General features: G+C 31.7%; 2 protein-coding genes across 3 annotated transcripts; one reads left to right on the top strand and one right to left on the bottom strand.

Moving 5' to 3' along the window:
* The first annotated feature begins 2,560 nt into the window (after positions 1 to 2,560).
* LOC137806550 (uncharacterized) lies at positions 2,561 to 5,983 on the top strand. Its single transcript, XM_068606745.2, has 6 exons — positions 2,561 to 2,800; positions 3,448 to 3,579; positions 3,653 to 3,814; positions 4,268 to 4,390; positions 4,617 to 4,760; positions 5,220 to 5,983. The coding sequence occupies exons 2-6, from the start codon at positions 3,454 to 3,456 to the stop codon at positions 5,670 to 5,672; spliced, it is 1,008 nt and encodes a 335-aa protein (XP_068462846.1). The 5' UTR covers positions 2,561 to 2,800; positions 3,448 to 3,453; the 3' UTR covers positions 5,673 to 5,983.
* A 64-nt stretch (positions 5,984 to 6,047) lies between these two features.
* On the bottom strand, positions 6,048 to 13,321 carry PANK1 (pantothenate kinase 1). Of its 2 annotated transcripts, none has more exons than XR_016519406.1 (10): positions 12,858 to 13,252; positions 11,722 to 11,931; positions 11,113 to 11,159; positions 10,610 to 10,726; positions 9,142 to 9,261; positions 8,954 to 9,048; positions 8,771 to 8,864; positions 8,475 to 8,648; positions 7,172 to 7,284; positions 6,048 to 6,535 (listed from the first exon to the last, which is right to left on the bottom strand). XR_016519406.1 is itself a non-coding variant. In XM_068606744.2 (10 exons), exons 1-10 carry the CDS (start codon positions 13,051 to 13,053, stop codon positions 6,307 to 6,309), a joined length of 1,353 nt encoding a protein of 450 aa, XP_068462845.1. In that variant the 5' UTR covers positions 13,054 to 13,321; the 3' UTR covers positions 6,048 to 6,306. The 2 variants fall into 2 exon arrangements, 1 of the variants encoding a protein (XP_068462845.1); XM_068606744.2 differs by having other exon boundaries at positions 8,475 to 8,606; positions 12,858 to 13,321.
* Between the last annotated feature and the right edge of the window lie 353 nt (positions 13,322 to 13,674).

Raw genomic sequence — 13,674 nt, forward strand, 5'->3', positions numbered from 1 at the left:
AAATAGCAAGAAGTAAGACAGGAATAATGGTAAATCAAAGGAAATATGCATTGGAATTATTAACAGATGTAGGTCTTTTAGCCTGCAAACCTGCACCCACTCCTATTGATAATCATGAGAAATTCTCTTCTAGTGGAACTGTTCCTTTCACAGATATTCAAGCCTACAGAAGATTGATTGGAAGGCTTATGTATCTCACTACTACCCGACCTGACATAACACTTTCTGTGCAACAACTTTCTCAGTTTCTTGCTAAGCCTACAATTGCTCACTATAATGCAGCGATTAGAATTCTCAGATATATCAAAAGGGCTCCAAGTCTTGGTCTATTTTTCTCTTCCACTACCTATGTTCATCTCAAAGCCTTTTGTGATAATGATTGGGGCACCTACAGTGATTCAAGACAATCAATAACTGGTTTTAGTGTGTTTCTTAGGAATTCTCTTATATCTTGGAAATAGAAGCAAGGAACAATATCAAAGAGTTATTGTGAAGCTGAATACAGGACAATGGGTCACTGTTACATGTGAAATTCAATGGCTAACTTATCTTCTTCAAGATTTCAAAGTTCCTTTTGAGCAACCATCTCTTTTATACTGTGACAATGACTCAGCAAGATACATTGCAGCAGCAAATCCAGTGTTTTATGAGCGTATAAAAACATATAGAAATAGATTGTCACGTGGTCCGGGAAAAATTAAAAAAGAGTCTCATCCATTTGCTTTCCATTTCCACCACAGAGCAACTGGCTGATATTTATACCAAAGTTTTAAGTCCTCAATCTTTTCTAAAATTTGTTCCAAGCTGGGTCTCATCAATATTTGTTCCCCAGCTTGTAGTGGGGTATTAAAGGATACGGATACCAGAGTTATAGAATGATCTTAATATTAATTTGGTGTCTTTTCTAATTATCCAGTTGTTTCTCTTTATAAAGATGAATAATTTATCTAATCATTCTAAAATTAATCATATTAATATTAATATTTAAATAAGGCATATTTCCCTAGAACAAGAACTTATTTTTTATTTTCATTTATTGCTTTTAATAATATAGTCTTAAAAAAATTGTACAATAATTAATATAAAAAAATATATTTTCCAAAAAGTTATAGTCACATCATCATAGGTTTACAAATCAATTAAATAAGATGCAAATTATTATTACTAATGAAAATACATGTATCCAACTATTTATGGTAACAAAAAATATTTGTAACTAAAGAGTTAATTATTATAATAATAATCAAAATGAAAAAAATTATTTGATAAAATTAATATTAAAATTTTAAAAAACATTTACATAAAATATAATAATAAAAATATTTTTTTTTAATTTTTATAATATTATAATTACAAGAATCTCTTTAATTTTCTATAATCCATATAGTTATATTCATAAAGGTAAAAAACGATTAAAAATATATATATACAATAAAAACGGTTAAAAAAGCAATCACATTATTAATTGTTATACACACATACATCCATATTTTATATATATATATATATATATATATATATATATATATATATATTTGATATTAAAATTATCAAAACATATAAAGAAAGATATATCAATTTTTATAATGTTATAATTATATAATAGGAGTATTTATAATTTTCTATCACATTAACTACTCCTTGTTTTAGGTAATTTGTTATAAATAGATTGTATCTATAAGAATAAAAACAGTAAAAAAATATAGAAAACAGATCAAAAAAGAAATTCATATTATTAATTAGTACAACAACGTTTGAGAACGCAATGGAAGTATATAAGAATCAAAAGATTCAAGAAGATAATTTTACTCTATTATGAATTAGGTTATTTCTTTATACATTTCACAAAACTAATCTAATGAGTTTTGTGGGATTAGTAAAGTTAAATCCTATGAATCTGTGATTAATCATTCCAATTAGCAGTTTATGACTGCTTCAAACTCTCTTTTCTCAACATAAATTCAGTTCTCATGAACTTTCTTTACGAAAATGCACCGATTTTATCTCAATGTCAAAACAAACTTATTATTAATCAGTTTATGAAAATATCTGTCAATGATATTAGAGAACCATATATAATATCAATTTTTGATTTTTTTTTTCAGTTACCTCTTTTTTTCGAAGAATTATACGAAAAATCCGTAATAATAGAAAATTAACAGAAACTTATTAAAAGAAGTATTTTAAAAAATATATATCAAAATGAAAACGTTGCCATAAAAAATTGGCCAAATTTTAAATAAATAAACTCAATATAGTCAAATTGTCTCTGTTTACTATAAGGGAATGGGAATTAAAATTTATTATACTCTATTAAAAAGAAGAAATATGACATTTTCAATAAAATCCAATTATTATTTCATAATAAATGTTTAATAGGTTAAAAATATGTTAAATGGTATTATAAAAAAAGTTATTAAAAAGTTGAAAGAGTTTCTTTTATTGAAATACAAAAGAACATGCTATCTTATAATTTTAAATATGTTTGGTATAATTTGCAGTAAAACATTTTTAATACATTTTTCAAGTCCTTACCCAAAACCAAAAAATCATATTCCTTTGAGTGGGTCAAATGTATGCAGTTTGAACTCCTGTTTGATGGGTCAACTACTGAAGTTGAACATGAGGTGCACGTGTTTCTCTTATCCTCTTTCTCCATCGTCTGTGCCATACTTTTCAACAAAAAAACAGAACATATAAAAGGAAAAAAAATAAAGCACTGTCCATTTCCAATTTCCAAGCGAAGATCTGAGCTTCGATTAAAGGAATATACCGTGAGGGTGATCATAATTTTTACCCTGTGAGTTCACTTTGAGTTTCTCCTCCAAAAAAATAGTTTTTTTTCCCAATTCATTACTTCCCTTATCATCATTATTACAGTTTCAGGAGCCAATGGATTTCCTTTCTACTTCCTATTTCTGTATTCTGATTTTGTTGTGTTTTGCCTTCATTGTGTTTTCTGATGGATCATGCTTGTTATGAATTTGGGTTGAGTTTAATTCCTCGCTTGAGTATTCTGCAAAACTTTATGCATCAAGCATTGGTGCTTAGTTTGTTTGGTTTTTTTTTTGTATGGTCGATAACATCTTTCTAGATTTTGTATTTTATTAATTTTTCAATTTGGATTCTTATGCTGATCACTATTAGTGACTGTTGCCTCAAGATTTTTGTATCAAAGTTGCCACACGTGGAAAAATTTCACCTTTTTCTACTGGAACGTGTTTTTTTTGTATGTTTATTTGCATTTAAAACTCGTGAATCAACATGTTATCGATCCTGAGAAAGATTCTGTAAAGGTCATTAGTATAACCTCCATCAAGTTAAGAACATAATGATAGAATGAAACCTTGAATATCTGAAGAGGCTTCAAAGTTCAAATGGCCTTAAAGATATAGTAATTTGGAATGTATAACGTGAATTGTCTTAACTGGTTTTGAAAAATTCCAGGTTCTTATGATGGGTGAATCAGGGATGTCAAAATTCGGCTTAAATGTCAGGAAGAATGAGAAAAATGGTTTCCCAAGGGGACTGGACCCTGCAATATCTAAGTTTTTTGTGCAGCTCCAAAGTGTTGTAAAGGTCAGTAACTTATCTTGTGGCTTAAAAATTTATTAGGAACCTGTTATAATTCTTTTTTTTCTTCTGACTGCAGGCTCGGCTGAGTAGATTAGCTAAACAGGATGGAATGAATTTGGTGAGATCTGCCCAAAAAAATGACCATAAGCCTTTCAGTTACTCTGAAGCTGAACTGAATGAGCAACTACAAGCATGGAGAGAAAATCCAGCTTGGGTTGATAGGTCACCGTTAATAAAGGTGAGGAGAAACTAATTGGGAAAGTTTGATTTCCTTTAAAAAATGCTGGTTTCTTAATAAAACAAATGATAAAGGGACTTTAGTTGCCTCAGACTGTATGTAAACTAGCTTACCTTAGAGATGTATTTCTAACCTGTTGGTCTAAAATTTGTGGAGATACTTCTAAAATTTTAGAAATTAAGTATCTAGTAGTTTTTTTTATTCTTTTCTATTCAGATTTTAAAATACTTTGCAGTTAACTTCTCCACACCTTCAACATGGATGCTTTGTTTGTTGATGAGATCTAGTAAAGTATAGCAGATGCTGCTTTGACCAAACAGGAATTGGGTTACTCATTTAGGCCTGCTGGATCCTAGTGGATGTAAAATCTACACTGTCAAACTTTAAGTGATTAAGGAAATATCTATATCTGTCTACCTTCAGTGTATATTAATGTAATATTCCTTTTGGCAGGTCACTGTTCCCAAAGGTTCTCTTTGCAACCTCAATGTTGAAGTTGATGTTGGATTGCCCCCTGATGCAGTATATAATATAGTGACAGATCCTGATAATAGAAGAGTTTTCAAAAATATCAAAGTAAGTGACTTCATCATCCTTACTTCTGCTCAATGCTTTTGGTTACAGCCTTTCTCAAAATAATGCTTCATAAAACATTGAAGATTACCATTGATACAACTTTCTATTTCTTCGTGGGCCTAGATGTTTTTTATTGAACTTCAAGCTTAAGTAACCTGTGTGCTCCACTATTTTAGAAGTGTCTCAACTTTCTGCAATTCAACTTAGTGATATCTTTCTTTGTCAGGAAGTGATATCCAGAAAAGTTTTGGTTGATGAGGGTCATAGGCAAGTCGTTGATCTTGACCAAGCAGCCATTTGGAAATTTCTTTGGTGGTCCGGGACCATTTCGATTAATGTTTTGGTAGACCAAAACAGGAAAGACCACTCTGTAAGGATCTATCCCACTTTTAAATAATTGATGGATTTTCTATATGTTGAACGTAGTTTATTCAAGGCACACAAACTCACCCTAGTTATACACTTCTCCATTCCAAGACTCCTTTCTTAAATGCATATTTTATATATTTATTATGAGTTGGTCTTTAGTTGAATCAGTTGAAAGTTGAACATTAGGTAGAAGATACACTGGGCTTTCTGAAAATGTTCCACCCCGAAAGCATTTTAGCCCCTTGCTCCCTTCTATTTTAGATGCAAGCAATTAAAATTTACTCACAAATATTTTTCAAGTTCAACAATCTAAAGTTGGAGAAGATTTATCTGGAATTTTATTATATATCATTGGTAGACATAAAGATTGCTAAGCATTTTATGTGAATGAACTCTGACAAGCTGCTGATTTTCATCCTACGAAGGGTGTGTCTTACATACTGCTAAATAATTTTGTCAGATGAAATTCACGCAAACTAAGACTGGATTTATGAAAAAATTTGAGGGCTGTTGGAGGGTAGAGCCTTTATTTGTTGATGAAGCAATCTGCCATCCCTTTAAGCCTATGACAAAGGAAGACTATAATGTTTGTACAAGAGGCAAAGGAAGAATTGGATCTAAAGTTAGCCTGGAACAAATACTCCAGCCAGCAATTGTCCCTCCCCCTCCCATATCATGGTATTTGAGAGGAATTACTGCCCGGACAACTGAGATGCTTATAAATGATATGCTTGCAGAAACTGCTAGAATCAGAGGAGGGTATGAGGCTGAAAAGTCCAAGACACAAGAGCTGCAAGGAAATCCTGCTGAAAATGTGGACCTGGTTGCTAATTCAAATGACATTAAAGAAAGATGGATTTTGCGAAGAAAAAATGCAAAGCAGAGTCATAGAAAACAGATGGCTGCAAAGTGATTTTCCTATGTTTATTTAATTTTTTAAGCACTATATCTAGATTTTACATGTAGTTCAGTTTAAAGAATTCTAATGCATGCAGTTTATCACGCAATGTTAAAGTCACTAATTTTGTCTCATTGCATGGCATTTCAGTCGGATGAATTTATGTATCCGATAGCATAGCAAAACATCAACATTGTTTTTCTTTTCATTATTTCCTTGTTTTTTGTTTTTCTGAAGTTGCTCAACTCATTTGAGTATATAGTTCTCAAGAGACGACTTAATAGTTATGAAATGCGAGACCTGATTTTAGATTCCAGAGCAGCAAATGTACAATTTTTTATCGTCACCATTCAGTGGACTGGTAGATGGTAGAGTCAAACTTATACAAAATCACAAAAAGAAAAAAGTTTCTCATTAAATGAGTAACATTGCTTCGCCTTATGTATTCACACAAATCATTGTTTGTTATACAACACAATTCATTGATTGAAACTGAAAATGAACACTCCTTGTCATTCTAATTTTCCATCCTGCTTTAATTCTAGGCCAATAATCACTAGTTATAATCCTTACTTCCGACCATTATACAGAATAAAAAACTACAGAAGTTACAACTACAAGTCGTGGAAGCAACGAGGAATTGCTTCATCTAAGCTGCGTATACACTGCACTCTATACTCTCATCTCCATTGCACTCTCCATCTGATAGACTACGCAATATTTTATCCACGGCAAAAGATAACTTGCTGGGGCTTTTTTGCACCGCATCCTTGGCCAATAATTCCTTCAGGCCATGTTTATCAGAACTCATGAAGGAACCTACAGCACCTAGAAACCCTTCATGCCGCAAAAACATGGCCTTAGCTTCACCTTTTGACCTGAACAAAATTAAATATCAGGTTAAATGTTTGTTTTTATGATCGTACCCAAAGCAAGTATGCTCATAAGTCTAATCAAACCTTCCTGCATTATAGCCAGGGTGAGAATTACAATGACCGAATTTTATCTCCAACTCTAAATAACTATATCATCATGCACATGCAAACCCACACTTCTACACACCCAAAAGGAATCAGGACATGGTAATAATGCAAAGTTAGGCATCCACTGCGGCATTTGCAGAAAACTGATCAACGAAAATTAACACTTGCTTTTGTTGATGCAACAAACAACAACATAGAAAATACTCATGTTTTTGGACACCCTTTGATCATTTTGAATATAATGTTTGAGACTAGTATATCTTTGGTACCACAGCTTCAAAACTATAATGGTTGGTTTAAGAGATGGACTTCAGACTAAGACAGTAGCAATGTCATGAGTTTTGTTAGAGGTGAACATGTCGTGCATTGACAGGTTAGAAGCAAATAAAAGGAACACACACACATATATATATATAACCCTCACAGTCTTGGACATGGTCAGCACATAAATTCTAAAAGTAAGAACTAGTCCATGTCCCTCAACGTAGACCATGGTTTGCAGTAGGGTGGAGGAACGTCCTTCTCACTTACCAGAAATTAACAGCAACAGATAATGTGTCCATGGTAAAAGGATGCTTCCGAATAAAAAATCCACCAAAAAAAATCCTCTTCAGCCCAAAGCGAAGGGCATTTAAGTAAGAGATCTGAAAGCAAACAACAGAAGATACAAATCATCCTAAATACATTTCACTATTTAGGATGAGATAAATACTATCATGATCTTATGTTTAAGATTGGGAACAATGAAAGCAAAGGCAAAACATAATAACTCATATAAACATACATGTACATGCTGGTAAATGCTACGTCATTGAATAACTTATAAAATGAATATTCCACCTTAACCACATTTGTAAATGAAACTTTGCATCATGCAGATATTAAGGTAGTTCATTGAATGGAGAGAGATTATTGCCAAATTGTGTTACAATACAAGAAGTGACACCTATTTCTACTACTAATATAGGTCAAGAACACATGCCCAAACGAATAAGACTCCTAATTCTATTATCTAACCATCCTTTCCTTCTGTATAAATCAATGTAAAATATGTTTTTCAAACAAAAAACGATCAGCCAGCGAAGAAGATTTACAGTGTAGATGACATGACAATTATTTTTACATAAGTAAGAGGGATTTCTTAACCGATCTAAGTCTTCACATACTTATCTTCACTATCGATGCTTTACAATGGGTTTTAACTTCTAACCAACCATTGAAAATATATATCTTCGTAGATCTTGGGTGGGAAACAATGGAATGTACAAAATTATTCAGCATATTTAAGCATTCACATGGTAAAAGGGTACTAGAAGCGTGGAGATTCCATGAAGTCCATGAAAGTTCCATAAGAACAAAAGTGGAAGATTTGGAGGAATATTTTCCAGTTTTTTACATCAGAGATAAGTCTTCCTGCCGAATTGTAATATTTCGCTTCTAGTTGAATCCATAAAACTTTAAGCACTTCATCAAAAGCATCACCAGCAAAAATGGGAGGGAAAAAATAAAGAATATAACGAGCATTAATTTATTACACATATATTCAATGAGATGCATCTAGACCGCCCCACTGATCACTTCTTTTTTGGAAAAAAAATGCTATTATAGTGAATAAAGGAAATAACACCAAGGTGAAAGATATCCTCCACTAACCAACTATTATAAAGATAGCAAGAGGCAAAGTGAACATTGAAAATCGTTGCAGAAAACGAAGACAAATTGCAGGTTTGGAGTTTTGCCATGAAGTTTACACTAGATATGCATTATACACAGATATACAAATATCACGTATCATGATGACTTAGTTAATATTATCATGTAGTACACAACTGACCTGTCCAATATTATTTGAGATCATTCTTAGAAGGGATCGAGCAATATCTTCAGGTTTGTAATCTTCACGCTCCCTATTGTCAGAAATTGCCTTTCCAAAGCTAGATGCTATTGTAGTGGATGAAAGACCTATCTGTTATCAATCAAGGAAAAAATATATTCCAGCAAATAATCACTAGAATAATTAGATAATGTTATTCTCCATTTGAAACAATCACTTTTAAAGTCATCAACTGGTAACAGAAGAATGATTGTAATTTTAAACAGAAAAGGGGCATAAACTTTCACCAGTCATACCTTAGAATAGTCCATTCCACCATAAATATCTCCAACAAGCATATCTACCTGTCTGTTGTTCCCCCGATAACTTAATTCCAGCAGCTCATCGAAACTGAATCATTAAGTACACTAATGGTAATCCTATGTGGTCTATGTAGAAATCAATAATAGTGCATATGCTTCAGGAAAAGAAATACCCACCTCTTGCACTTGGTCAAAAGCTTGCCTAAACCCCAGAAAGTGCCTCCACCTATACTTGTTCCACTAACTCGCTCAAATTTTCCCTCTCCTTCCACCTTTACGGAAATATTACAATATTACTTTTAGTGTCTAAAAAAGAGTGCCAATTTGGAAACAAATTGAAGTAATGCAACTTTAATGATAACTACCTTAATCATACCAACACCAGACCCAATATTAACAAGAAGATAGGGATACAAATCATTTTTGTCAATCTGCACAAATTGCTTTTGATCGCCCATATAGGTAAATGCTTCCTGGTGGACCACCTATTGAAAGTACATCAAGACATAGACAAGGAAATTTTCAAGGTGTTTGAGTATGAAGACTAGAATTATTTTACAGAAAACTGAAGGAGCACTGCATGAGCAAAAGCCAAAATCAAAAGGAAAACAAAAAAGGAATTGTTTCCTTACTAGTACGTGATAGTGAAAGGTATATTTATATGCCATGTGCCTTAAAGGCTTCTCATATACCAGCAGTGACATGAAGAAAAGATAAATTTAACTACACAGAGAAAAGTATACTAAAATATAGTTTTGGTACAACAGTCCTAAACTGAAGATTTTGGCTTCATTTCCTGGAGGGGAATAGACATTCAAAGCAAACAATTATTTTACCCCATATTTTCTTATTCCAATACAATTTTTTAGAATCCTATAAAAGCTAGTCTTATTTGTCAATAACAAATAATGATTGTTGTTATATACTAATAGCTCCAAATTTACATAACAATCCCATATGCGTTTTGGATTGTATACTCATAGCCAACTAAGAAATGGTATTCTCAAAATCTCAATAAAAGTACATAATGGTGTAGTCTACTTTACAAAGACAGCCTACAAGATAACCACATTTAAAGTTCATTAGTTTGATTTGATATTATCTACTGCGCAGTTGGAAAAATAAGAACAAGGCGTTTTCCAAACAACAGCCTTGTACCTAGTTAACTTCTTACTTGACCAATGACAAAGAGCTAAATATAAACACTTCATACTAATTCTTGAAAAAAAAAATCCAAATATTTATGAAATTATGAATCCATAAACATTGATACTACCACTACCACTGGTAACATATTTCTTGAAAATAGATATTTAAAATTTATGAAAAGAAAAACTACTTATACAACTTAAGGCATTCATTGAATACCAAGGTACACATTTTCTTTTGGTGAATTGAAAGAGTATTTGTCCTTATTAAAGAAAGAAATGTCCTCTGACACAACCAGATTGAATACACGAAAGCCTTAATTTTTAATCATCATTCAGATGACCATTTCATCAATTATCTGAAATTATTACTTCATCAACAAACATAAAATATCTTCCAACACATTTTTCTCAATCTAACAGGAAAAGTTTTATTTTTTAAGACAACATTATACCATTTACTAAACCTAATTGTGCATAACAAGCATCTTGTGAACATACACGTAAATAGGATCAGGGCTAAAACTTACAACACCCTAAGTCCCTAATCATTATGTATATACTGTCAAAGCTTCACAGTCAGATACACATGCTGATCCGAATAAAAAATGAATCCAAATCTCAATAATTGAATTTGAAATTTAAAAATGAGACAATATGGAAACTAGTTTATGTTAAATCCTACCTCGAGAAGAAAATTCGCTCCTGCAACAAGGCAATCCATTTCATCTTCCTTGTCAAGAATGATTCCTAGTCTTTCCTTGAAGAGGTCTGCATATTTATATGCACCACCACCTGTGGCCTTCTCGCCAGTAGTTTTTCATTATTAATAAGTACATAACATAAATCCAAGTACCTTAGAACTAAGTAAACATTTTTTTGTATGGAATAGAGTATTTTTCATTATAAATATCTATTAAAGCTGGAACATGTGCATGCGTTACCTTTCGGGAACTACTAATATTCTTTCAATTTTAAATCAGCTTCTAGGAATTACATAGCTTCCAACCAAGGCAAAACAGAAGACAAGAAATAGAAACTGTTTCAAATCGTGGCATAGCCAATATTGAATTGGTTACTACTAACTTAGAATCTAAAGATTCTTTTCAAAACATCTATATGTACACTTAAGACAGAAATAGAAACAAAATCTTCATAATACATGCTTAAACATTTTAGTTTGATTACCTTAATAGCTATTGGCTGACTTCCAGGATTTTCTTGTGACTGACTACCTGAATTCATTATCAGATGCAAAAATTTCAGAACGACCTCAAAAACGGATTGAACACCATGATGAAATATAAGATGGGTATATATGTTTTTAGGGATTATATCAGTAAGAATAATATATATTTTTAAAGGATATTCATTATTTTGAAATTTTGAGTACTTTGGCCTGGGATTCTATGTCACCTAATAAGTAAATAAGATCCAGCTCAGCTTTCAAAGTCACAGGATAACAAATATAAAGGACAACAACAGTCTCACCAACAAGTACCCGAGACTTTTATGACCAATTATATATAGAACAAGTACAGCAAATTTTAGAGAAAGGAACAAAAGAATTTAGAAAAAAGAGGAATGAGATTCTCTTCAGTCAGCTTGGCAAATTAAACAGATATGGGATCCATATAAAGGTGGTTGAAGGAACCAAAATTGTCAGCAAGTTAGGTTCAGTTCAGTATGCAAGCAAACAAATACTGCTAACCATAAACAAGGTTGCATGCCTCAGAAAATTCAGTTACTCTGTGACAAACTTTGTTAACCATAAACACCATATCATTATGTACACACCTCCAATATGAAGTTTCATGGACTTGATAAATTCTAAGCAATCATTTATCTTGCTTGTTTCAAACGTCTTAAAACTGAGCCTCCCATTAAGAACAGGGTGTTGCTTACTGTCTTTGCATTTCTGCAAAGTCTTTCTATGAGATACCCCCTCCTCACCATCAACCAAATGATTGTCATCTTTTGTGAAGTAGACTAGCTTGGCAAGAGATCCTGTCAACAGATGGACAATATTATTTTAGGCAAGATCCAGCGATGTGGAAGCAAAACTTCTCTTTATAATTCACCATAACTGGCAGAAATCTGATAGTATTAATGATAGTTGCACAATAATAATCATGATTCCTTATTTTATAAAATTGCAATATGTTATCAACTGTCAATGTATCTGCAATCTTAATATGCCTGTTAGTTCAAGAAAAATGATGTCAATATCAAAAGTAATCATGTTTGACACCGATATTTCAGTTTAAAAAGTCTATGATTCCCACAATCAAAATAATACTCAAATTTTAGAACCTCTGCTATTTAATCACAGTGCATGGTGCTAAAATGCAGATTAGCAGTCCTCCAATTAAGAAAATTTTCATTTTCAAAGCTCAATCTGTGTATGAGAAAGATCATGATCTCCAGAATTCTGACATGGTTTGATCTCGGGGAATTGAATCAAGAAGATCTCCAATATTTCTCAACAGTAAACAAATTCCAACTTCTACTCCAATCTCAGCAAGCAAGTTAAATCAATCAAAGTGATAGCAAAATGCATCAAATTAAGAATTAAGAGTCCAGCCCAAAGACAGGTGTCAGAAATTTAACTCTACGCAATCGGATTTGAACAGCAAGATGAATTACCAAGAAAAACACCAAACTACTCGCAAAGCACAGGTTTTCAATAAACAACCATAGACATATAAATAAAACCAAAAACAATGCCAAAAACATCATTATCAACTGCCCAAAACCAGAAACTAAACACCCTATCAAAATTGAAATGTTTAACCAAAAGGCGTATATCCCACAAAATTTCACAAAGCAAAGATGTTAAATTTGACTGAAAACCACTAAAGGGGCAACTCTGAAATCTAAAACAAAAAAGAAACAGAATATAAAAAAGCTACAAGATAAAAGATGAAACCCACCTCCAATATCCAAAGCTAGATGATATACATGAGTTGGTTGGTTAGGATCCAAAATTGGTTGAGTTTGACCATCTCTGAGATCCATTGCTTTTGTTATTTCAGTCTCTAATATCCTTTTTAGGATTAATAAATGGTAAAATAGAGTTATATATGTGATTTTCCAAACCCCTTCATCTCGGATACGCAATTTACACATTCATTGTTACATTTTAAAGAGAACAAAATGATTAATAAATAAATTAATTAAAGAACTTCAAAACAAGAGGATTCATTAGAATTTGAAGTGATTATTTGATTTGTAGAGTTAATTAGAGACGGAAAATGGAGACAGAGATGGAAAGAGAAGTAGGTAGGAGATAGATGTTATAGGATAGGCTGCTTTCAAGAATAACCCTACCAAATAAGATCACATCGTTTAGCTCGCTTGTTCACGTGTCAATTCAATGCATGGAACACACTTCCTTGTAAGACAACATCACCATTCATTATTTTAAGGAAACAAAATAAAAATTGATAACAAATAAGTACTTTTAAATATAGAAAGTATATTATAATTAAAATATGTAATAAATAAATAATTTAATATATTTATATATATAAATTATATTTTATTTTATGATAAATAATTTATGCTATAGTATATTATTATTTTTAATTATTAATAAATTTAAAATTAAAGTTAAAACTAAACATTTAATAATCGAAAAAATTTATAAATTAAATTAATTCATCTCATCACTATCCTTTATACTATTTTTCCTTTTCATTTATTTCTATTTTAAGTCAAAGATACTTTTAGCCTTTATTTGAATCATAT

This window comes from Phaseolus vulgaris, chromosome 3 (assembly GCF_051622355.1).
Source record: "Phaseolus vulgaris cultivar YP4 chromosome 3, ASM5162235v1, whole genome shotgun sequence".
Taxonomy (NCBI): Eukaryota; Viridiplantae; Streptophyta; class Magnoliopsida; order Fabales; family Fabaceae; genus Phaseolus; species Phaseolus vulgaris.